This window comes from Mustela erminea, chromosome 1 (genome assembly GCF_009829155.1).
Source record: "Mustela erminea isolate mMusErm1 chromosome 1, mMusErm1.Pri, whole genome shotgun sequence".
Classification (NCBI taxonomy): domain Eukaryota; kingdom Metazoa; phylum Chordata; class Mammalia; order Carnivora; family Mustelidae; genus Mustela; species Mustela erminea.
Window position 1 is genome coordinate 13,482,999 of NC_045614.1, and position 25,882 is coordinate 13,508,880.

General features: G+C 51.5%; 2 protein-coding genes across 11 annotated transcripts in view; one reads left to right on the top strand and one right to left on the bottom strand.

Moving 5' to 3' along the window:
* Positions 1-6,388: 6,388 nt before the first annotated feature.
* HAUS8 (HAUS augmin like complex subunit 8) lies at positions 6,389-24,399 on the bottom strand. 2 transcript variants are annotated; one of them, XM_032314933.1, is made up of 11 exons: positions 24,148-24,399; positions 21,246-21,310; positions 18,599-18,654; positions 14,697-14,778; positions 11,567-11,659; positions 11,360-11,454; positions 10,682-10,747; positions 10,418-10,576; positions 10,087-10,228; positions 7,795-7,936; positions 6,389-6,805 (listed from the first exon to the last, which is right to left on the bottom strand). In XM_032314933.1, the coding sequence occupies exons 1-11, from the start codon at positions 24,174-24,176 to the stop codon at positions 6,607-6,609; spliced, it is 1,128 nt and encodes a 375-aa protein (XP_032170824.1). In that variant the 5' UTR covers positions 24,177-24,399; the 3' UTR covers positions 6,389-6,606. The 2 variants fall into 2 exon arrangements, with proteins under 2 accessions (XP_032170824.1, XP_032170813.1); XM_032314922.1 differs by lacking the exon at positions 24,148-24,399 and adding an exon at positions 23,774-24,136.
* Positions 24,400-24,506: 107 nt separating this feature from the next.
* Positions 24,507-25,882, top strand: part of MYO9B (myosin IXB) — an 85,030-nt gene continuing 83,654 nt past the window's right edge. For all 9 annotated transcript variants that reach the window (XM_032314945.1, XM_032314964.1, XM_032314960.1 and 6 more), the window contains exon 1: positions 24,507-24,599. The gene's annotated coding sequence lies outside the window, so the exon portion shown is untranslated. The remainder of the gene's footprint in view (positions 24,600-25,882) is intronic.

The window sequence follows — 25,882 nt, forward strand, 5'->3', positions numbered from 1 at the left end:
CGGGGCTTGGTCATATATGGCCCGCATGGCTGACCTTTAGTCTCCATTCTCTCCCAGAGGCAGTACTCAAAAGCTGTGGGCCAAAGTTCTCAGAAAAACACATAGGCAGAACATTCCAGAGGATGAGAGATCCCTCCCAAGAGCCAAGAGCAAAGGCCCAAACTCTCTCAGGAAAGGTTAATTCTTCACCTCACACACAACCTTGGCAGACTTCATTCTATTACTTTTTCTGTCTTCTTCTTGGAGGGTGAATGATTTAAAAAAAAAAAAAATTACCATCTTATCCATTTTTTTTTCATCTTACCCATTTCTAAGCTTATAGTCCAGTGGTGTTAAGTATAGTCACATTGTTATGCAAACATCACTATCATTTCGCAAAGTTGAAACTGTGTCCCCATTAAACACGGGCTCCCCTAGACCCTGCCCAACCCCCCATTCTACTTTCTGTCTCTTTGAATTTAACTCCTCTAGGGACCTCGTGTAAGTGGAATCATTATGTGTTTATCCTTTCGTGGCTGGCTTGTCTCACTTAGCATAACGCCCTCAGTGTCCATACTGTGATATGTGTCACAATGTCCTCACTTTTTAAGGCTGAGTATTCCTGTGTACAGAAAGGCCACGTTTTGTTTACCCATTCCTCTGTTGATGGACACATGGGCGCTTCCCCCTCTTGGCTATTGTGAATAATATTGCTGTGAACACAGGTATGCAAAAATCTCTCCAAGTTCCTGCTTTCATCTCCTTTGAATATATTTCCCAAAGTGGAAGTGCCGACTCTATGGTAATTACCTTTTTAATTTTTTGAGGAACCACCACACTGTTTTTCACAGCAGCGGCACCATTTTACATTCCTGCCGACAGTACGCAACGGTTCCAACTTCTCTGGGTCCTCGCCCGCACTTGTTATTTTGACTGTAGCCACCTGAACGGTGTGAGGAGGGATCTCCCTGCGGTTTTGATTTGCATTTCCCTGACCATAAGTGATGTGGAGCATCTTCGTATGTTTGTTGGCCATTTGGGTATCACCTTTGGAGAAATGTCCATTCAAGTCCTTCGTCCCGTTCTTACTTAGATTATTTGGGGACATTTGTTGTTGAGTTATAGATGTTCTTTAATGTATTCCAGATATTAGTCCCTTATCAGATATATGTTCAAAGGATATTTTTTCCCATTTCATAGGTTGCCTTTGCACTGTTTATCATGTCCTTTGATGCACAGAAGTTTTATATTTTGACGCAGTCCACTTTGTCTACTTTTACTTTTGTTACCTGTGGTTTTGGTGTCACATCTGGAAACTTTTTGCCAAATCCAATGTTTTGAAGCATTTCTCTCTGTTTTCTTTTCTTTGTTTTTTTAAAAAAGATTTTGTTTATTTATTTGACAGAGATCACAAGTAGGCAGAGAGGCAGGCAGGCTCCCTGCTGAGCAGAGAGCCTAGTGCAGGACTGGATCCCAGGACCTTGAGCCAAAGGCAGAGGCTTAACCCACTGAGCCACCCAGGCGCCCCTCTCTCTGTTTTCTTCTAAGAGTTTTATCATTTTAGGGCTTATATTTAGGTCTTTGATCATTTTTAAGACACTATTTGTATACTGTACTAAGCGTTCATTTATTCACTTGCGGATAACCAGTTTTCCCAGCACCATTTGTTGAAGAGACTGTCCTCGTCCCATTGGTCTTGGCATCCTTACTGAAAATCATTTGACTATACATGTGAGGGCTTATTTCTGGGGTCTCTGTGCTGTTCCATTGTTCTACATGCTTGTCTTTATGCCAGTACAATACTGTTAATTATTTTAGCTTTGTGGTAAGCTTTGAAATCAGATGGAAGAAACCTCCAACTTTATTATTCTTTTTCAAGATTATTTTGGCTATTTGGGGTCCCTTGAGGTTCCGTATTGCATTTTGAGATGGATTTTACTATTTCTCTATGAACTGCTATTGGGATTGCCTTAAATCTATAGGTCACTTTGGGTACTATTGACATCTTAATAACATTAAGATTTCCAGTGTATGAACATGGATGTCTTTCCATTTATTTGTATCTTCTTTCAGTAATACTGTGTAGTTTTCTGTTTGCAAATCTTTGGCTTTCTTGGTTAAGTTCATTCTTAAGTATTTCTCTTTGTGATGCTGTTGCAGATGGAGTCATTTTCTTCTTTTCCTTTTTGTTCATTGTTAGTGTATAGAAACCCAACTGAATTCTGAGGGTCGGTTTTGTATATTGCAACTTTGCTGATTTCATTTATTAGTTCTAATGGTTTGGGGTTTTTTTGTTTGTTATTGTTGTTCTTTGGGTTTTGTTTTGGTTTGGTTTGGTTTGGGTTTTTTGTGGAACCTTTAGCATTTTCTATCTGTACCATCATGTCCTTTGCAAACAGACAGGATTTTAATTCCTCAATCCCTGTTGGGATGTCTTTTATTTCTTTTTCTTACCTACTTATCCTGGCTGAGACTTCCATAATACTATGTGTAATGAAAGTGGTGACAGTGGGCATCCTTGTTTCTGATCTTAAAGGAAAAGCTTTCAAGGGCACCTGGGTGGCTCAGTCAGTTAAGCGTATAACTCTTGATCTCAGCTCAGGTCTTGATCTCGGGGTCGTGAGTTCAAGCCCCACATTGGGCTCCACGCTGGGCATGGAGCCTACTTTAAAAAAAAGAAAGAAACGTTTTCAGTCTTTCACCGTTGAGTATGATGTGATCTGTGGGTTCTCATAGATGGACTTTATTCTATTAAGGTAGTTTCCCTCAGTCAGATTTTTGAGTGTTTTTATCATGAAAGGGTGTGCATTTTGCCCAATGGTTTTTCAGCATCAATTGATATAATGATGTGGTTTTGTTTCCCTCCATCCTGTTTGAATAAACCTCTTTTTTCTTTATCCTCAGCCTAACTGTATTTGAAGAGGGAAAGAAGAAAAGATGAACGCAGTCACGAAACATTGTCTACCTCTTAATCCTCCTCCAGTAGAAACCTTTTATGAGCACCTATGTCCCATGGTACACAGAGGTTGCATGGTGAGCCCTCCCTCCAAGGCTCAGGACTGGCTGTTCAGAAAAAAATGTCAGACCACACAAATCTTCCTCTGATACCAATTATAATGTGGGTTTTCCCCTCACAATACCGAGCAATTCTCAGATACCGGCTGGTTGTCCCACAATTTAACTTAATTCAGACGCTGTGTACATGGAGATGGTATTAGACCCACTGCCTGCGGGTTCAGTCCCAAAAAGCTGCCCTCCACTACAGATGCCAAACACAAGTCCAGGCTGTCCCCTGTGCTTCTGACCGATGGGATAGAAATCAGAGGTTCCTACGACCCTCTCCCTTGAATCCCATTAATTTGCTAGAGTAAGTCACAAAACTAAGGAAACATTTACTCATTTGATTACTAATTTAATATAAAAGGATGGGACCCAGCGACAGCCCAGGAGAGTACTTGCATCAGGCAAGGTATAGGGGAAAGGCATGGGGCTTCCATGTCCTCCCCGGGTGTGTACCCTCCCAGCACCTCCATGAATTCACAAACCGGATGCTCTCTGAACCCCATCGTTTTGGGCTTTTATCGAGGCTTAATGACACAGGTGTGACTGATGACACTGGCCACTGGCAACTGAATTCAATCACCAGCCCCTCTCCTCTCCCAGAAAGGGGGGGGGGGTCCTGGTGGGGGATGGGTAGGCCTCAAAGTTCCAACCCCTCTAACTACGTGGTTGGTTCTCTCCATCCTTACGTTACCTAGGGTCTTTGCAAAAGTCGCCTCATGAACTGCAAAATACACCTTTACTGTTCACATCATTTAGTAAATTCTAAGGGTTTTAGGAGCTCTGCCAGAAACTTGGGTGAAGACCAAACCCGTTTCTTACTAGAAGTCATGATATTGTAACACGACTTTCGGTTTTCCCCGGTACACAGGGAACCAAGACTTAATCAGAACAGGTTTATTTTTAACTATTTTTTTAAAAAGATTCTATTTATTTAATTGACAGAGATCACAAGTAGGCAGAGGGGAAGGCAGGGAGAGAGAGGGAAGCAGGCTCCCCGCTGAGCAGAGAGCCCAATGTGGGGCTGGATCCCAGGACCCTGGGATCATGGCCTGAGCCGAAGGCAAAAGCTTTAACTCACTGAGCCACCCAGGTGCCCCCAGAACAGGTTTATTTTTAAAATATCAAAGGAAATGATGGTATGAAACTGCCTATAACAAGGGGATAAAGGGATCACGTTTACTGAATATACTGAAAATCCCTCCCAGAACAAGTGGTTGAGGATGTGTCCTTCCTAGCTGTTTGCAGGAAGCTTGTCACCCGGGTTAGTAAGCATGGCCTGGGTGTGCATTCAGGACGCACGAAGCTTGTCACTTGAGGGGAGTGCGCTCCTAGGCTCTCCCCGAGATCTCCCGGCGGTGCCTTCGCCCTTGAAATATAATGGACCTCCTAGTTCTCTCCCCAGATCTCTTGGTTAATTAAGATTCTCAGCAATTGAAGGATAAAATATTCTCAAAAGCTGCCACATCCCTCGCGCTTTTGATGGTGTTGGAGAAACACTCCATTGGTGACAGCGATGCCGACTTTGCGACAGCAACTCACGACTGTGCTACCCGTGAGCAGGGAGACTCTTTTCCCCTAGGACTGACTGTGAAGACGGGGGAGGAGCTGCCAGATTCTATTGTCACTTGAAGGGTGCCCTACCAACAGCTCTCCGCTGACAAACTGCTGTTGGGCTTATGAACAGGGCCAAGGTGAAGAGAAAACCTGTTTGGAAGGCCGGCACCTCACCAAAAAAGGTGAAAACAAACCAGTCCAGTGGGCTGAACTGCACAACCTTTTCTCAGCAGTAATGGAAGTCTTGAACAGAACAAGAGGCCCCTGTCTGGGTTTCTAGACTCAGGGGTCATGGCCAACGGTCAGGTCATAGTCTGGCAACTGGCTGCAGAAAGCTGACCGATGAAAGGGATGTCCACGTGCGGCCCAGCCCTGAGGGAATCACTGTGGGAGTCGGAGCGGGGCATGCGGACAGGACATACCCATGCCCATCAGAAGAAATGCCTCCCAGGTTTGGAAAGGGATTGGAATTGGTCCAGGGTCCACATTCAGGGTGGCTTTCTGGGCCATGAGTGAACATGAGGGTTCTGTAGCAACGTAGAAACATGCTGAATGTCGACAAAGTCCCCCCGCACCCACGGACACACAGAATGCCTACAAGAACTATTCCATCTGCCCACGTGAAGAGGCAGAGCTACAGATGGTTCCGTGGCAGGTTCCCTGGTGGGAAGCCCCGGGTCCTCGCTGGTGAGGGAGATTGAGGCTGGTAGTCCTGGGGAGCTACAAATGGGACCTGACGGGAACAGCCTGGGGCTCTGAACGGGCTTTGCTCACCCAGTGGTATATGTGGACACCCAGAGAGCTGTAAGGCAACCGCAGCAGAACCCACCACCGGGTGGAGCCGAGCCCCATTCCCTCAGACCGGGGAATGTGCTGATGGCCCGTGACACCCAACAGCGGGCAGAGAGCTCCACTCTGCTGAGGGACAGCTCAGCAGGAAACTGGAATGGGCCTCGGAAACACTGGCTGTTGAAAGCCGGGGGAGATGGGCCTGTGGGGCAGTAAGCAGGCTGGTAAGTGCAGGGAAATACCAACAAGAGGACCGGGGTTCCTGGGTGCCCCCTCCTGTGGACCCAACGTTTTCTGCACATGAATGGGGGACAAAGGGGTCAGGGCTGGGAGAGAAGTTTCTGGAACTCCGATCCAGGAGATCTGTGGGAAGCCCCAGAGCAGGCTCTGAAGAGACGCAGAGGCTGGGAATGTGCGGGCTGACAGGATTACAGGTAAAGTGTGGGCAGAGACTGCGGGGCAAAGACGGAAGCTGGACAAGAGCAGTTCTGCCTGCCTGAGCGGCCTTAGCAACGGTGGCCACGTCTCTTTTACTGGGACCCATGACAACGGAACTGTGCCTCTCCAGAGAACATTCCCGTACCCAGCGCTGTAACACAGGCCGATAAAGGGGAACCAGCCGACACCCACGGAGGCATGCTACGTGGGAAGCAGCCCGATGGTCAGAGCCCATGCAGTGTAGACAGGAGCTGCAGGCTGGCTGGGCCGATCCCCTGTGCTGCGCCGGGCACGGGGCGTAGACTGCAGCTTAGGGCCAGAGCCCGGCAGCGCCTCCAGCAACAGTGCTGGGACCCTGGCCTGGGTGAGGAAACTCCTGAGGCGGGCCGACTCCGAACTCGCTCCAGGATGGTAAAGGGGCAAGCACCATGGGGACGGCAGGACATGAAATCCCCCTGCAAGTGAAACACTCATGTCCCAGGAGTCCCAAGACCAAGAAGCCGCAGTTCAGAAGAACCTGAGACAACACGAGCCTTCTCCTGGCCCCTGACATAGCAACCAATGCTTGACTACACAAGTTTTATTCTTTAAATATCAAATACGCTCGTACAAAAATAGCTACATCGCCAAAGTAGTGTCTAAAGTGCTTGAGCTCCCACAGCATGACACACGAGGCCGCGGGACACACATGTGCACTGAGCTGGGGGAGGGGCCAGGCTTTCTTCCCGGCGGTCAGCAGGGAGGTCCCCCCTTGGGCAGGGGGGACATGGCTGGTGTGTAGACTCACACCGTGTGTGGCTCCCCGGCACCCAACAGAAGCGGGGTCCGGACCACCCCTGGAGCTTCCCCACCGGCGCCTTCCTGGTTGAAGTACCACTGGCTGGGGGCCTCCAGGCCCTGGGCTTCCTCCCAGACCTCCTGGTTGATTAAAGCCGCCTCTTTACTCGCCTCGGCCGAGAGGTCCAGCACCTGGGCGAAGCTCCTGCAGAAACAACAGGACGGATGAAGACTTTCGGCCTCTCCGCCCAGGGCCAGACAGAAGTGGGCTGTGTCCCGTGCACTCTTGGGGAAGCGTGCACGACTCAGAACACAGCTGAGCAGAGCTCGGAGAGGACTGTAAGAACAGGACTGGGCAGGCACAAAAGAAGAGTCATTTATCCACCAGATATTTGGGGAACCGCACCGAGAACGGACGCGTGGCCTCACGCAGTGTAAACGACGGCAGGGCAATACATGCTAAAGGAGTGTGTCTGGCCAGCTGAAGCTGTGACCCTTGTGATCTGGAACCTTCTGGCGCACGCGGAGTTCCCCTGAGGCCACGCACACAAGAAGGGAATGTCCTAGTAGGTGGCAACTCTTTTTTAGGAGTAACTTTCAATATTTTTAAATATTTCGAAGAGCATATTCAGCATCATAAAGGAGAATGAAAGATTTTTGGGGGGAAGATGAAGAGGAAAGCCCCAAGGTTTAAAAAAAAAAAAAAAACACCCCAAAGAGCGGGGGAAGCTTCAGCAGTGAGAAAGTTGCCGAGGGGGCTTGTTGGGGAAGCAGGCTGAGGGGTGCACTGCGGCCTGGGGGCTGCTTGCCCAGGGCCCACATTTGTGAAATCCATCAAACCAAACCGAGGATCTGTGCCTTTTCTATATGAATTTATACTTCCAGTAACAAGTTCCAAGAAGATCACCCCAAGCCCTTACCCCAGGAGACATTTCAAGCATGAGCAGGCCCACCCAAGGGCACCGGAAATGCTGTGACTCTGGGGAAGTACAGGACAGGTGATGCTAGAGACCCCTTTCTATTGTGGCTTCTTGAGAACACACTCGGGGGTTTGGGCTGAGTTCAAGGTGCTTTGCTCATTCCCCTCTCCCTACCTCAGTGGGCCCCTACACCCCCGGCCTCTGCAAACACCAGAGCTGCCCGCTCGCCGGAGCATGACCGGCTGCTCCCAACTTCAAATCTTTTCTGCAATACCTTCGGAGTTCCAGATCCTTCTTTTGGGTCATTTCCTTGAGTTCGCTCAGCAGGTCCAGAGCTTTCATGTTTTCTTCTAAACTGCCGATCCCCAGTTCTTCCAGCAGATGGCATGTGGTCGTCAACTCCTGCTGCAAATCGTCTGGGGGGGAAAGGGGCGGTCAGCCAAGGGTTTCACAGTGCCTGGAGCAAGGGACGCTAGTTGGGAGGCTGACTGGATTCTTCTCGTTCCCCAGAATGCCTGTGTGTTATGCTGGAATCGTGAAGAGCTCAAAGGCAGAGAGGGTCACGGGGCACAACATTCATGTGCTAGTACCGCTTCTCTCCCCCGCCCGCCCAGTGCTGCAGATCACAGGGGCCTGAGATCATAGGCCAGGCGTGTCCACCAGCCGGGCGGTCGCTGTAACAAACCTGGAAGGCCACTTTGACGTCCTCAAAAGAAAGCAATGCAAAAGGCCAAGGATGTCTGTCCTGCAAGCAACTTAAAAACAAACCTGTGGTTCCCACTCCCCGTTCCCAGCATCTCTGCCCCCCGCTCACCCCTGAGAGTGTAGCCTGCATTTAAAGAAAGCAGCAGCTCCCCACTTCCGCACACGCCACACCATACACGCACTGAGTCACAACCCACCACCACAAGGTTTTGAGACCACTGTAAGGGTTCTTCCACAAACACTCACACTCTTATACTCCTCGTACTGGTCTCCACTGCCTCCTCCCAAAAGACATGTTCAGGACCTAATCCCAAGTAGCTGCGAACGTGACCTTATGGCCACAGAGTCTGTGTTGACGTCACTGGGTTACAGTGAGGTCTGTGAGCTGGCATCCTTCGAAGCAGAGGGCCATTCGGAAACATGGCCTGTGTCAAGACACAGGTGGACCAGCACGACGCCACCACCAGCCAAGGAATGCCAAGAACAGGAAGCAACACCGGCAGTCAGGACAGAGGCACGGAATGCATTTTCCTTCCGAGTTTCCAGGGAGGTCCAACTCTGCTGACACCCAGACTCCAGACTGCGGGACCCCTGAACTGAAGGGAATAAACTTCTGGTGTTTTGGCCACCCAATCTGTCATTAATTCCAGAAGCCACGGGCTCCTTTGCAACCCGATCCCAACTGCTGGCCGCCACCCACGGCACTTGTCAGGGACGGAGTCCAAGAGTCGCAGATGTGCAGCTCACTGCCGTCATTATAAAACCGGACACCTGTACGCAGAAAATCGCTCCACAAGGCTCATTCTTCAAGACTGCGTGCGATCCCCTTGCTACTCCGTACTGGGAAAGGCTGGATTAAAAGCACCTGTGTCTGAGATTACCAATAGAGCAACGGCCTTTGTGACCTTGAACTGTGTTTACGGAAAGTTCTGGAGACAATGTCCACCTGATTTTAGGTAGTGATCCTTTACTTAACATCGGCCTCAAACAAGATGTAGTTAGATGGCTCATGAGGACCCTGCCTGGAAATAACCAGACTCTAGGCCAGCTGAAAACTTGCTTTGGGAAGATACTCGCTCTGTGGCATCTGGGTGGCTCAGTGGGTCAAGCCTCTGCCTTCAGCTCAGGTCATGATCTCAGGGTCCTGGGATCGAGCCCTGCATCGGGCTCCCGGCTCAAGAGGGAGCCTGCTTCCCCACACCCTTCTGCCTGCCTCTCTACCTACTCGTGATCTCTGTCTGTTAAACAAATAAATAAAATTAAAAAAAAAAAAAAAGACACTTGCTCTAAAGAGAATTTTCAGATCAAGTATGCATGCGGACTCCTCCTTCCCGTGAAGGATCAGGCAGGAACCCTGTGCCCCAGAGGGGTCCCACGGCTCTTCACAGAAGGCAGGACGGGGCTGGGGCACCTGGCTGGCCTGATCAGTGGAGCAGGAGACTCTTGACCTTGAGTTCTGTGACTCTAAGCCCCATGTTCAGTGTAGAGATTACGTTTAAAAAAAAAAGAAGGCAAGATGGGGTAAGGATCAGCGTCTCTGAAAAGAAACCCTCCGCCTTGGGGGACAGCAGCCGATCCCCAGGACTGTGCTTTGGCAGGGATGGAAATTACTGGGCCAGTCCACAGACCTGGCTTCCAATCCCAGCTTGGTCCTTACACAGGGCGCGACCCTGGACAAACCGCAGCCTCGCCAGCCCCCTCCACTCCCGTCCTCTGCCATCTGATGAGGGACACACCATCTACTGAGAGGAGGCTGTGACGTGACACAAAGGGATAGAGGCGGCTGGCACATGACAAGCCCCGACCCGCACCGGCTGTTCGCTCGCTCTGCCCCTTGCCCGGCAGCCATCCCGTTTCCTACCTAAGAACCGCTGCCCGTCGCCGTCTAGGTGGACCGATTTCACGGGAAGCTCGTGCCTCGTGGTGTCCAGGGCCGTGGCGAACGTCTTGTACTGCTCCTTAAAGCGTTCGGCCACAGCCTCATAGGGGCGGAGCATCTCGATCTGCAGGCAGGAGGGAAGGAGGCCTAGGACACAAGACCCAGTCCCATACCAGCACCCAGTGGTGCCAAAAGCTGGCCACAGAGTCAGAGCCAGGCGGCAGGGACAGTCCCCGTCCACACTCCCTCGGATCGCTCTGCCGGGCTCGCCCCGCCCCGGAACGTGCAGCGCGGGGACTGCATGGCCGCTGACCTGAGCGTCAAGGACGTCTGCCAGCTCCCGCTTCCGCTGAGTGAGGAGAAGTTTGCGCTTCAGCTCGTGGGCTGCCTTCTGTAGCTTCTCCTTCTCTTTACACATTATTAATAAATTCCTCTCTGCCTTTTCTTCGAATGAAGCGAGACCATTCTCCATCTGTCAAGCGCACGACAGGAGCTGAGGCCAGAGGGAACGCCATCCCTGCGCCTCACAAAGCCTTTCCTCCTGCCCACGTGACGCACGAGCGAGCTCTGTCCCCACCTTCACAGTCAGCAGGGTCAGGAGCAACGTCTGGGATTCCATCATTTCCATCGCCTCCGATACGTCCTTGGGGAGGCAAAAACAACATTTTTGGCTGCCAGTGAATTGGTATAAGCCTAACTCTCCTCACCGGAAGGGCAGAAACCTAACCTTCATAAACCTGACTTAATTCAGTAATCTGATGATTCTCTCCTGTGTGTCAACCTGCTGTTTCTCTTTTCTCGTTCTGTGTTTTTGGGCGTCCTGCGAGAAGGAAGGGGATGGTCCAGGCCCTTCCCGTGGCTGGCTGGTCTAGGTAACCTGGGGGAGTCCTGTGCAATCAGTGCCACACTGAAGCCAGGAGGCGGAGTGAGACCCCAGCCCAGCTGTCCTCCCCTGGGGCCCAGGGCCTGGCCTAGTGCTTTCTCTAGCACAGTATCAGCAAACGATGCCCCAAATCTCATTGTTCACATGATCTCACCTTCGTAACTACGTGTACTTGTACATATACTTGGGGCAACTTAAACTCTACAAATATTCTGAGGATGCGTGTGGTCTTGGGTTTTCCCTAAAATGCGTGGCTGCCTTGTTCCATCTTAGAGCCTCGGGGCTCAAGAGGCACGTGCTGGGGGTGGGGGCGGGAAAGCTAACGTCAGACGTCTCTAACTCCACAGCTTCTCTTTCATCTCGGACACTCACCGGGCTCTTTCTCTGTGAAGAAGAAAACGATGACGAGTCGGTTCTCTTCGACATGGTCTTTTCTAGCTGCGGAGTCTTTCTAACCATACTCTTGTCTAAGATCGAGAAGAGCATTTGGAAGGTGAGAACTCAGAGCACGCTTCGGCAGCCCCAAGGCGTACCGCAAGGCCCATCTGGGGAAGAGCAGGGAGCCGGCGGATGATTTACCGTTGATGGCCGAGAGGTCCAGGTCCGGCGGGGCGGTGCCGTGCCCTTCCAGCAACGTGGACTGCAGGTCGCCCTTCCCGATTCCACTGCTGTCTGCGGGCCCAGTGAGAAGCCCCAGAGGTCAGCACAGTCTGCAAGGTCCTGCGCGCTATGGCGTGACACAAGCAACTCTGTGCAGCCACTACGAGCTTTTTGCTTCCGAAAAGCTAGCGTCTTGTGAGGGGAGTGGGACAGAGGGCTGAAGCAGCTCTGCAAATTCCCAGCCAGCAAGGTGAATCTATTTCAGAGCAGAAAGAGAGTGAGACACAGGCTCTCCAACCCAGAGAGGCGAATACGCCTTGCTGTTTAGCTTGGTAAAGAAGGGCCATCTGTACCCCAATGTTTATAGCAGTAATGGCCACGGTCACGAAACTGTGGAAAGAACCAAAATGCCCTTCAATGGATGAATGTATAAGGAAGATGTGGTCCATATACACTACGGAGTATTAAGCCTCCATCAGAAAGGATGAATACCCAACTTTTGTAGCAACATGGATGGGACTGGAAGAGATTATGCTGAGTGAAATAAGTCAAGCAAAGAGAGTCAATTATCATATGGTTTCACTTATTTGTGGAGCATAACAAATAGCATGGAGGACATGGGGAGATGGAGATGAGAAGGGAGTTGGGGGAAATTGGAAGGGGAGGTGAACCATGAGAGACTATGGACTCTGAAAAACAACCTGAGGGTTTTGAAGGGGGGGTGTGGGAGCTTGGGGGAACCAGGTGGTGGGTATTAGAAAGGGCACGGATTGCAAGGAGCACTGGGTGTGGTGCAAAAACAATGAATACTGTTACGCTGAAAAGAAATAAAACAAACAAACAAACAAAAAACACCGTGCTCTGGACAGAGGTCTGCCACCTGCCATGCGCCCGTTCTTTCTTCTGCTTTTCCCTTCTTTCTCCAGCAGCTTCTGGGCTGTTCCTCTTCGCTGGGGGGGTCCCTTGCTCTTTACCCTCTATTTAACCATGTGAAGTTATGCCTGACGCCCCCTAAAATGGGCAGTGGGGAACTGTGGGCTACAACCCAGCCAGGGTTACAGGGGCCGCGAAACGAACAGATGGCATGTGAAGTCCTCCCTGTTGTTAGCCAGGCGGCAGCCCGTGGTTGAAGGAACGCTCGTGTGGCCGAGAAAGAGGGGTACGTGGCAATAAACAGAGCAGCGTCATGGTGAAGTGTAGGGTGTGGGCCCTGGGTTCAAATATTCGAAAAATTCTAAGTGTACAGGAGTCTGCTGACCTCCTGTACAGTGTCTCCTTCGAGAAATACGATGGAACTCAAATCGACCGTCTATCTCCAGGCTCGTGGTTATGGGATTTTTTTTTTTAAGATTTATTTATTTACTTATTTATTTGAGAGAGAGAGACACACACACACAGCGAGAGAGGGAGCACAAGCAGGGGGAGGGGGAGGGGGAGAGACAAGCTTCCCACGGAGCAGGAAGCCTGATGCGGGGCTCGATCCCAGGATCCTGGAATGATGACCCAAGCTGAAGGCACCCAGGCGCTTCCCGTGGTTGTTTCAATGATGGTTTCTCAGCCCTGACACTATTGACATTTGGGGCTGCATCCCCCTCTGGGGCAGGGCTGTGTCAGGGGCAGCAGGCAATTGAAGGGCATCCCCGGCCTCTCCCATCAAATACAAGTAGCAGATCTCCCCACCCATCATAACAACCAAATGTGTCCAGACATTTCTAAGTCTGAATTGCCCATGGGTGAGAACCCTGATTTTAAGATGTGGCTGACCCAACTTCTGACCCCTCCGGGTGGCACACTGGCTTTCCCGGCTGGATGCGTGGCCACAGACCCAAGGGCGTGAGCAAAGACTACAGAGCTGGCCCCAGGACGTGGAGCATGTCCAGGTCAAGGAGCAGCGCAGACGCTGGGCAAACACCTAAACCACGATCAGCAACTTTCCAATCCCCAAAAGGCTAGCAACTCACAGTCTACTATTGATTGGAGCCCCTACTGAGAACAGAAAGTCAATGAACATGTATTTTACATGTTCTATATACTATACTATAAACTTCATTCATTTAATAAAGTAAGCTAAAAAAAGAAAGGAAATATTAAGGAAATCCTAAGAGAAGATACATTTATAGTATCATATTGTAAAAATCCCACATAGCAGGGCGCTTGGGTAGCTCAGTCCTTAAGCGTCTGCTTTTGGCTCAGGTCATGATCCCAGAGTCCTGGGATCGAGCCCCAAAGTGGGCTCCCTGCTTGGCAGGAAGCCTGCTTCTCCCTCTCCCACTCTCCCTGCTTGTGTTCCTGCTCTCGCTGTGTGTCTCTGTCAAATAAACAAAGAAAATTAAAACAAAAAAACCCCCACATATGAGTAGATCCATGCAGTTCAGACCCATGTGGTTCAAGGGTCAACTGTACTTAATTTTTCCCGAGACTCACAGTTGTTGCCACTTTGAACAAGGAGGAGCGGGACAAGAAACAGTTTTGCTTTTTGTGAACTGCTTTCATGAGAAAGAGGGCCCAGTGCTGCTGGAGAAGTGGGCACGTGAGGAGCTGGCAGAGTGTGACTCTGGGGAGGGGCCTTCCCAGACTTCTAGAATGAACACACTGACTACAACTGAATACCACAGACACAGCAGTGATCGACGTGGCAGCTCCTTGTCTACACTTTCCATTTTCCATTGCTGTCGATTTTCGTTTTAAAACAAACACTTTTGTCTACAATCAGAAAAACTGCAAGTTCTGCGTATCACTTTGGTGACGGCTTCTAGGAAGATTAAGGGGAAACATGACGAGGAAGACCTAACCCAAGGTGGTGAGAAGCAGGAAGATGAGGCCCTACGGGCCCCCTGAGTCGCGCTCTCAGAGTTCCACCCAGGAAACGGTCACATGACCAAGGAAGCGTCATGATGGCCGCACAGGAAGTAACCTCCTCTCTTCCCCGGCCATTCCCCTCGGGCTCCCCACATGCCTCAGACCCGTCCTTACCCAGACACTCTTCTGACACTTCCCAGAAAGAAAGAGGGAGTTTCCCCTTCGCATACTGGAAAACAAAATTCACCACCACGTTCCTCACTTACAGAGTTTCAGAGCTGTTTCACACCCTCCCTCCATCTTTACACACCTTTGCTCTTCTGGAGCACGTGGAGTTTCCTCCCCGCTTCAGGCATCTTCCCACCCGTCTTCACCGCATCTGCTGCAGAAGACTGTTAGAGGAACACATGACAGTCAGGATTCAGCGGACAAAACACCTCCCTTCCCGGTGTGTGCAGTTTGTATCTGCTATCACTTTGAGGCCAGGGAGAGACGTAGGGTTCTGACATTTAATCACATAGAAATGGGATGGCTTAATCAAAAAGGATACCCTCACAGGCATAGAACACAGGGAACTACCAAAATGTTTGCCAGTGATGGGCTCTGACATGGCAGATGCCAGGTGACTGATTTTCTGTATCCTTTATAGTATTTGCAGAGAACGTATTCCTTCAGTCATCAGGAAAAGCGAAGTTTCTGTACAAGTAATAATCTTCAAAACTCATTTTAAAAAAAACAAAACAAGCAATGCATGGAGCTCACAAGCCATTACAACATCCGAGCAGAAAGAAAACCTTGTGAAGAGCAAGAACGTTTCAAAGCGCAGGCACTGTTCCGATTCAACCTCCTCCTGGGGGCCTCAAAATAAGAAATAAAAGGCAAACAGCTTAAAAAGGAAGAAAAAAACCTCTCTTCTTACATGATTTACAAAGAAAATCCCAAATGCTACTAAAACCAGTAAGTAAAGGGCTGCCTGGGGGGCTCAGTGAGTTAAGCATCTCATCTTCATTTAGGCTTGGGCCGAAATGATCTCAGGGTCGTGAGATCGAGTCCTGCATGGAGCCCAGGGCTCAGCATGGAGTCCACATGAGCTTCTCTCCCTTTCCCTCTGCCTCTCACCTTCACTTGTGCGAGCATGTGCTCTCTGAATAAATAGCAAAATCTTTAAGAAACCAAACAAGTGAGTTTAGCAAGATTGCAGGATAGAGGGTCCATATAAAAAGATCACATTTTGGGGCACGTGGGTGGCTCAGTAGGTTAAATAGCAAGCTAAGTCTAAAACTTATATAGAAAAGCAAAGGAATGGGTCATGATCTCAGGATCACAAGATCAAGCTCCACACCAAGCATGGAACCGCTTAAGATTCTCTCCTCCTGGGCACCTCGGTGGCTCAGTCGTTATATGTCTGCCTTTGGCTCAGGTCATGATCCCAGGGTCCTGGGATCGAGCCCCACATTGGGCTCTTTGCTCAGCAGGAAGCCTGCTTTTCCCTCTCCAACTCCCCCTGCTTGAGTTTCTCTCCCTGTCAAATGGATAAATTTTTTAAAAAATATTTAAAAAAAAATATGGCAAAAGAGCCGGGACTGGCCAATAAGTACATGAAAAAATACTCAAGATCATTAGTTGTGATGGAAATGTAAATTAAAACCACAAGACAACACTTCACAGCCACTAAAATGGCTTCGGTCCATCTTAAAGTACCAACCGAACTCTCCTTTGGGGCTGCTGGGAATGTAGAGACCTGCAGCCACTTTGGATAACGGCTGCATGGTTTCCCACTAGCCAGTGAAAACTACACTTACCTGCCGTTCCTCTCCTGGGAGAAACGAGAGCGTGTCCACACGGAATCCCACACGAGAATGTGTAAGGTGGCTTTGTGCACCATGGCCCAAACCGACAATCAAACCAAATGCCCTTCACTGGTAAACGGCCACACCCCCCGTGGTCTGCTCACCCTGGGGAACATTCCTCAGCCACCCGAAGGAACCGGCACTGTGACAGGCAACCCCAGGGAGGGACCCCCCTCTCATTTCTGTGAAAGCACATGCAAGAGGCTGCTGCATCCTGTGTGACCCCTTCTTAATGACCTTCCAGAAAAGGCAAAGTTATAGGGATGGAAATCAGGTAACTGCTGGGATGAGGTAACTGCTTGGGAGAGTCAAGGGATGGAGGGTGACTGTGCCGGGTCTTGACTGTGGTGCGTCTGTGACAGGATAAGTTCATCAAAACTCACAGAACCGTGTGCTAAAGAGTGACACTTAACTCTGTAAATTCTACCTGAAGAGATGGAAAAAAAAAAAAAGGAAGGAAGGAAGAAAGAAAGAAAGAAAATGGACAAGCTCGTAGGAATCGAAAAAACCAGAGCACGCAGACACACAGGGATGCTTGTAAACAAGTGTACAAGGCAACACTAAAATTAGGAGGCAGGGGCTGTGATCTTTTGTTGAAACTCACTTCAACAAAGTAAGTCATGAGAATTTAAATTAAAAAACAAACAAACAAACAAAAGAACAAATTAAATCACAACCTCTGGGTGATGTGTCAAGGCAGCTTCCTCAAATGTCAAAGTGCACCTCTCTGGGTGGAGAGGTTGATGGGGGGAGGGAGGCTGTGGAGGGGGTGGCAGGAGTTATATGGGAAATCTCTGTACCTGCCACTCAGTTTTGCTGTGAACCTAAAACTAACTTTAAAAAAAAAAATTAAGTCTGGGGCACCTGGGTGGGTCAGTCAGTTAAGCATCTGACTCTTGACTTAGGTTCAGGAAACAATCTCAGGGTCATCGTGAGATGGAACCCTGCATCTGGTATGCAGCCTGCTTGAGGTTCTCTCTCTTCTTCCCCAACCCCCCAACCCCCTCAAGTGCGCTCTCTCACTTTCTAAGAAAAAAAATAATAATTAAAAAATTAATTCCGGGGCGCCTGGGTGGCTCAGTGGGTTAAGCCTCTGCCTTAGGCTCGGGTCATGATCCCAGGGTCCTGGGATTGAGCCCCGCGTCGGGCTCTCTGCTCGGCAGGGAGCCTGCTTCCCTTCTTCTCTCTCAGCCTGCCTCTCTGCCTACTTGTGATCTCTGTCTGTCAAATAAATAAATAAATTTTTTTTTTTTAAAGTTAATTCCACTAAAAACAAATCACCCCCAAGAACTGACAGCAGTTTGTAAAAAGGTTTCCTTTTTCCTCAAGTTGGAGCTTAAGTCACATCATTATTTTTTTAAGTTTATTTATTTGTTTATTAAGTAATCTCCACACCTAACGTGGGCTTCGAACTCATGACCCATGATCAAGAGCAGCTCACTCTTCTGACTAAGGCAGCCAGGCGCCCCTTCCGTCACCTTATTAAGAACCTGCCATTCCACTCTACTAGAGTAAAAGGTAGGGAGCAGAAATTCATAGTTCACTGAATTTTACCATAAACCAAATTTGGGGAAATGGAAGGAAAAAGACAACCTCTCCACCTTCTCAGTCTGCGCACAACGAAACAAGATACGTAACTGGGTCATCTACTGAGTTTCTGTTAAATGCCCCACAAAGCAGGTATTTGTGTCGTTAAGTGCTTCATTCTATCATTTTCTTTTTTTTTTTTAATTTATTTCCTACTTTGTAGATCACTGCCCTTTTTTTTTTTTTTTAAAGATTTTATCCATTTATTTGTCAGAGAGAGAGAGAGAGAGAGAGAGAGAGCGCGCACATACATGCCCACAAGCAGGGGGAATGGCAGGCAGAGGGAGAAGCAGGCTACCCACTGAGCAAGTAGCCCGATGTGGGACTTGATCCCAGGATCCTGGGATCACGACCCGAGCAGAAGGCAGACGCCCAGCCAACTGAGCCACCCAGATGTCCCTGTCCCATCATTTTCAATAGCTGCATGATTTTCGTGGTGTGACTCCGGATAGTTCACTAAATTCTGCCTCTGATACTGGGTTACTGGGTGCTTCAGCCCCATCCTTTCTTCCCCACAGTCCTTCTTTAAAACCCTGCAGGTGTTTTTCTAAGCACCAGCCAAGGTCAGGGACTGTGAGCTGGGCACCCAACAGCGCTGCTTTAGGACAGAATCCAGAAAGGGATTATCAGGTTGAAAGGAACAATCTCAGGTTTTAATAGAGATCATGTCTTTGCAAAAGGGATTTAGGACCATGCTGTGCCTGGCCTGTGCGACTTGGGTCAGAATTCCATTCAGACAGAACCTCATTCAGACCATTCAAACCGACGTTGTTACCTTTTTGGTGGTTTTCTTCTCGTACTGCAAGTATCGGGACTCGACGACTCTTCCACCTGCGGGGGACACACTGATGGTTTAGAAGAAGCCAGCAAGAGCCGAGCGTAAGGAGCCCCGCTCCCCACTATCCAAACCAGGTCCTATGTGCTCTCCCAGGTCGACAGCAGGAACGGCGGGGCGGGGCAGGGCGGGGCGGGGGGAGGGCAGGCGGGCACTTCTCCCACTCGCTCCTCTCAGATCCCAGGCTTCAGTACCCTCAAGCATGTATGGGACATCTACTGTATGCGAGAACATGTAGGATACCTACAGTTTACAAGTCCCCAGGCTATAAGGGAACAGGTTCAAAGTAGATAGCGGATTCAGGGGCAGGGCAGGGACAGGATAAAAGACCTTCAGCAGGGGGGCACCTGTTGGCCGCCCCTCCCCCCCTCCTCCCTTTCCACTCACTCCCTGTGGTCAGAACCCTGACCACCCCTTCCTTCACCAGCCTGTGTGTATGACCCACTCATGGTACGGGGCTTTCATGCCTCTTTATGCCCTTACCTAGCTCGGGGCCTCTCGGGAGACATGCTCAACACCAGGGTCGTATACCTTGGTGACAGCCCAGCCCAGGCCCGCCCGCATTCCATGCCTTGCAGTTAGGGGGTTTCTCACAATGGCCCACGTGATCACCCACAGTCCTCTGCTCTGATTCCCAACCCCTCTCCCCAGTCCTCCCTTGTACCTTCTCCCCGCCACTTCCCCCACACTGGGTCCCCCCAGTTAGCTCGTGACCAGTTACTGCTTCACTGGGAAGACAGCAGCAGCCCCGGGAGACCCTCCCACCTCAGCATCTGGCAGTCTCCCAAGTTCAGGGCCATATCCTGGTCCCACCAAGTGGAGGGACCTCTGTGCTTGCCACTGCCCTCGCAAACCCCCTCCCCCAGTTCCTCTCTTCAACGGTCTTCCTGGTATTTTCCCCCCAACGACCACCTATGGCTCCCCCTACACATCCACTCCCCTCTACAATGGCGGCTCCTCTTCCTCTACCCTCTCCGGAACCCCAGTCCTGTCCAGTGTGGTTCTCACGATCACTGCTGCACCAGAGAAACCGCTTTCTGCAAGACCACCGTGGTCTCCCTGCTCCAAAGCCCACAGACCCATTCCCAATGCGCATTCTGAACACAGCCCTTGCAGGCATGCTTCCCTGGAAACATCTTGTGTCCTCCAGGCGGTTTCCCCGCTGGTGGCTGAGAACTGGCTCCCCTGCAGGTCCTGAGCACCTCCAGGCACCTCGCAGCCCTCACATTCCTGAGGGGACCTCCCTCTCACCTCAATGCCCCTGCTCTTTCCTTCCAGCCACCTCAAGGGCCAGGACTTCTGTCTGCCTTGCTCGAGACTACAGTCCACCACCCAGCAGGGAGCAGGTGCCGGACCAGGCATCAGGTGCCCCATTGTACACTTCTTCTAGGTAGCTCCAGAGCTTGGAGCTCTGCCTTTCTCATGGAGGGAACCAGGAAGAGGATACAGTTAATGTCCCATGGCTTGAAAGTTTGGTTAAGTGACAGGGTGATTTCAACCAGATGTCATCTTTCACTGGGGCTGGGGGGTGTGGCTACAACCCTGAGTGGAAAGGAGGTACACCCACAGTTCATGGGGAGCATGAAGCTGGACAAGGAGCTAGTGGTTGCCTGGAGCAAGCACCAGGCAAGGAAGAGCCATGCCTGCAGGGTGAGTGGGCTCAGACCATCAGGCAGGAGGTGCTTAAGGGTCAAGACCAAGACCAGGTGGGGTCCAGGGGAGAAAATCCAAACACACAAAGGGTCTACCCCTGGATGTCCGGCAAGGGATCAGGGCAAAGGACACCTCCACTTTCAAGCAAAGGAAATGATGCTGCTTTTAGTCCGATGCCATCGGCAAAGGGTTTCGCTCCTCCAGAAGGATCCAAGGCCTGGGGTTCCCTGGACAGCTGAGTTTCCAGAAACCAGGACGTATGTGTTTGTTTTGAACAGCAGTGGATTTTCTAGAGAAGCAATGGTACGACGAAGGATATAATTTGTGTTCCAGAGCTAGACCACGTGTAAACATACCACAGGTCATAAACAAGATCAGCGAGCCAGGCTGTAACGGGGGACCCTGCAGCCATTCGGAAGCAGAAGCCTGTTCTAAGTTCTCAGAGACACACACTGGCATGCAGAACACTTGAAGCAAACAGCTCTCTGTATCAGAGGCTTGGACTCCAAGGAGGGAGATCCTTGAGCCCACTGCCCACAGCGGCACTGCCAAGAGTCAAGGGAGGCTGTGAACAGTGACTGCAGACCCACTCAGGGACACTAGATGCGAGGGCACCCGAGGTGCTTCCAGAGAAGAAACCGAGGCCCCAGTGTTTGCTACTGAATCCAGCTTCGGCTCTCCTCACCCACACGTCTAGTGGCGAGGTCTGCGCACAGCCCGTGACTCCCGCCGCTGGAATGGCCCACTGCCCTGGATGACCTCCCCCAGGTCCTGTCACACCCCTGGCCACAGAGCTGGATGACCAGACTCGGACTTCCCAGAGGTGTCCCTACAAGGAAATAGAGCCCTAGCTTCCCTGCTCTGGCCTGGTTTTTTCCTTCCCCAAAAGCACTTACTGAAACTGGATCGTAAGCTAGATTCCGACTTTGCTCACCTTGTGTTTTTCTTCCTTTCATCTTAGCGCCACCAGGAGTACCGGGACCCCCCGCGGAAGGCTTCCTAGAAGAGGGACATAGAGGGTCTTACTGACATAGTTACATAGTTGGCTAAGCTCAGGGAAGGCAGCGACGAGCCCGGGCTTCCTTGGGACAACGCAGTCCCAGCATCCCCAACCGCCCCCACCAATCTCCTGGCCACGCACCCATGTCTTGCAGGTAGGGTCACCTTGACAGGAACAGAGACATAGAGCCCCTGCCTGGCTGAAACTGAGAAGGGCCCAGAGCAAGAAGAGTGAGAGGGGCAAGCAGGTTTGCCAAGCCTCAAAGATCTCAACATAAGTCAGGGCTTCGTTAATTGTGCCCACTCTATGCTCCTGGTAATAACCCAGTGAATGAGAGGTGAACTCCTTCCCCGAGAGGGAAGAGCAGCGCTTCCTGGTCAGGCCACATGAAGAGCGCCCCGACACGTAAAGGGGTGAGGGGAGGTGAGAGACAAAGCCCCGTCTGCCCAGGTCCATGAGGAAGGACATTCAGGGACAGGGAGCAACAAGGCCAAGGGCACAAGGACAGAGGAGAATGATGTCAAAATAGGAACTGATCAGCCCTACGGCTTCACTGGCAGAGTTCTGACTTCCCGGCTTATGGGCTCAGCCTACCGACTGGCAATCCTTCTCTGCAAAGAACCGGACAACAGAGATTTTCAGCCTTTTTTTTTCCCAAAGATTTTATTTATTTGACACAGAGAGAGAAAAATCACAAGTAGGCAGAGAGGCAGGCGGGGGGCGGGGGAGAAAGCAGGCTCCCTGCGGAGCAGAGAGCCCGATGCGGGGCTCGATCCCAGGACCCTGGGATCATGACCTGAGCCGAAGGCAGAGGCTTTAACTGAGCCACCCAGGCGTCCCAAGATTTTCAGCTTTATGGGTCGTATGTTCCTGACAAAAAAACCCTGAGTGAATTTCAGCCCAAAAAAGAAGCAAAGTACTGATACATGCTAAAACGGACGAGTCTCAAAAATATTATCCTGGGATGGGGGCATCTGGGCAGCTCAGTCAGATAAGCATCTGACTCTTCATTTCGGCCTGGGTCATGATCTCAGGGTCCTGAGATGGAGCGCTGAGGCAGAGTCTGCTTGAGATTCTCTCCCTCTGCCCCTCTTCCTCCTTGCTCTCTCTCAAATAAATAAATAAATCTTAAAAAAAAAAAATTTTTTTAAAATATTATCCTGGGGGCATCTGGCTGGCTCCGTCCATGGGACATGAGACTCTTGATCTTAGGGTCAGGAGTCCGAACCCCACATTGCGGGTAGAGTTTATTTAGAAAAATAAACAAAATCTCTTTTTAAAAAAATTATCCTGGATGAAAAAAACAGACACATATTGCACAATTCTATGTATCTGAAATGTCCAGAACAGCCAAAGTAAGACAGAAAGCAGATTGTGATGGTCAGGAGCAGAGCGGGGTATGAAGGATGGGGAGTGACTGAAAATGAACACAAAGTTTCCTTCTGGGCTGATGAAATGTTCTGGAACTAGACAGAGCTGGTGGCTGCACAGTGTGAATGTCTTAAGGCCATTAGATTGCTCACTTTGAAATGATGCTATGTGTGTTTCACCCGTTTAAGGGAAGAAAGAATGAAGCTCAATGTATTAGGAGAGAGGGAACCTCGAGGCAGGAGACTCGGGGGTGCGTCCCAGGTGTCCAATCTGGGCAAGTAGGATGCTACCAATAGAGACTAGCAAACCAGAGAGGAGCAGACTGAGGGGCAAGGCTGGGGCCTGGGCACTGTAACCCCTGCTGACGTCAGGACACAAGCTCCACTGGTCACAAAGCGGCAGTCCCCTTGCTCAGCTCACTGCAGACTCTGAGGACCCCAAGTGAGATCCAGCGGTGCTGGGTCATAGTGGGCAGAGGCAGCAACCAAATAAATGCTCACTGGGTGCCTGTAGCTCTTCTCCTTCACACAATCCTCCCAACCCTACAAAAACCTCCCGTTGCCCTGCTTTATCCTTGTTTTCTGGAAAAGGACTGGAGTGTTTGAACTGGTCACCTCTGGCAAGTCTCAAAGCTGGCAAGGGACAGAGCACAGATTCCCTACGGGGTCTGAGCCACGGCTCTAGAATCAAACTGAATGGGGGTGGTGAGTTCACTACACCTGTGCCAGCCTCAGATACCTCCCCCAAAACCTCGGAGAGGGTAAGGGCAATCTCACAGGGTAATGATCCCTGGATTAAACACAAATGATTTCAACTGGTCTATTACACTTCAGTTTGCACTGGCACAACAGAACATCAGCCGAGTGAACAAATAAAACGAACCCAGCCCAGGAATCATGCCTGGAACCGGGTAAATGGTCAAAGTCTTGTCTCTATTGCTCTTGCTGTGTGATCCTAGACAAATGACCTTCTCTCTCCCTGAGCCTCTATCATCTCATCTGTAAAGGGGAAGCATAGGAAAGAAGGGTTGGGAGGATTAAAGGAGATTCTTTAGTGGCCCAGCTCTTGTCCACTATAAAATGGCAACTAATCGCGACAGATCACGTTCAAGAGCCACGCACTGTTCTAAGTTCTTAAGTTTCACCCGAGGCCTCCAACGTTGAACGGCGGCGTCTTTCGCCGGGTTTCTCAGCGGAGGAAAGCGAACGCACAGAGAGGTTAAGCCACTAGCCAGAGATCGCCCCGCACCCACACCACTGACTGGGGACTCAAGTCTAGTTCCGCGCCCAGGCTGCCGAGCATGCGTAGCGGCCGCCTCCCGCCTTCCAGAGCCCGTGCACCCTCGGTGGGTCCTGAAGGGGTCAGATGCCCAATCCCCAACTCTGCTGCCCCACCTCCCCCAGCTCTCGGCCATGGCCTTCTCGCCGGCACCCACAAAATCCAGACCTGTGACGCTTCAACTCACCCAGCTCCGCGTCCCGAGGAATCCGCCATTTCCCGCCTTTAACTCAAAGGCCGGCTCTTCAAGCCCGGGTCCCCGCCCCCTCGCCCCGGGCCGGGCCATATTGCGCCGCCATTGGAGGGGTGGCCGCTGGCCTCGGGGAGCGTGTCTGCGGGTGAAGCGGAAGACCCCTGAGCGCGCGCCACTCTGTTTTCCCCTCACACTTGGTTTCATCCACCAGCTGCTCGAGGCGGTGTCCGGAGCCGGTTGGGAGGGGGCGGGTCTTCGCGGCACTCCACCCCGGAACGCGCTGGCGTCACGCCCCAGCCCCGCCCCTCCGGAACCCGGAAGCGGGAGCGCGCGGGGGAGCGGCGGGCGCGGCGGGGCGGAGCGGGCGGACCAGTGGTGGGCGGTCGGGCTGGCGGCCGGGCTGGGAGCCGGCCCGGGACCGGCGGCGCGCGGCGTCCGAGGCCCAGGTGAGTGGCGGCGGCCGCGGGTTGGGGGCTCGATCTCGAAGCTCGCGTTCGCGGATTGCCTTGTAGGCTACAGAGCTGAGGGTTAATGGAGGGAGGCGCGAAGCCTGGGGTCGAGGGAGCGGGAACGAGCTTGGGGGTCGTGAAGGGGTTGCAGAAGACGGAGTGGGAGCGGGACGGTTTAGGAGAAAGTTGATGGAAGGGGCCTGGTGAGGGAGTTTGCGGATGCAGATGGAGCAGCTCTTGTGGCTTTGAGCGGCTTCTCTGAAGAGGACGTGGCTTTAGTGGTAGTTGGGGGGTCGCAGGAAACGGGGCAGGGAGGGGTAAAGGCAAGGAGGCGGGGTTGAGAGGCCCAGGCGGGGGACGTGGGGCAAAGCCGGTGGGAGGACAGCCGGGGTGCGATTGGGGGAAGAGTTACAGGATGGCCTGGGGGCGTCTGCCCTCGGTTGAAGGGGTAGACGAATGGCTACCAGGGGAGGGACGCGCCTAGGGTTCTGTGGGTGCTCAAATTCTGGAGGTCTGAACACACTGGTGTGGTGGGCCACAGAATGGGGAAGGGGGCAAGGGGAGATGGGAGAGGGGGAGAAAAGTCATGGCAAGAACTGAGAGCCAGTTCAGGGGGGTGCTGAGAAGGAGAGGAAAGGACAAGGATAGCAGGGTACAGATGTAGGGGTGCTGCCCATTGGATTTTGGGTCCCCCTTTCTCTTGTTTCATATGTTTCTTGACTTCACCCCCAGCTGCTGGGTAACCCTGGCAGGTCCCAGTGCCCTCTGGGCTGGTATTCTGGTATTCCAGGCTTGGAAACCATGCCACTTTCCTAAGAAGGGGCTGGCTGGAGCTGGCAGTGGGGGTTGGGGGGGGTCCCAGGGAGCAAGGAAGGAGACTCCAGACCTCACTGGGGCCAGAACTGGGTTTGAGAGGGGAGGGGAGTGGGTGTGCACACACCCGCGTGTGCTAGGCTGTCACCACCTCCTCGGAGTTGCATCCTTGGACTTAAATGGGTAAAACGACATACAGGAAATCTGTCCCCCGGCGGCTGTGAGCTCAGCCAGGGAGAGGCAGGGCAGCCCGCAGCCACGGGGCAGTCAGCCTGGGTGTTCTCTCTTCTTCTCCCCTCAGGCGCCTGATAGGCCAGGGGTGTTTAAGGGAAAACCCTTCTTGCACCTCTTTGTTTGAGGTGGGAGCTGGTGGGGATATTGTGTCTTAGAGCTGGAGGTCCCAGCTCCTACCTTTCTGAGGAGTATTCTGGTCTTGGGATCTCCAGACTCTTACGGCATCCAGGAGC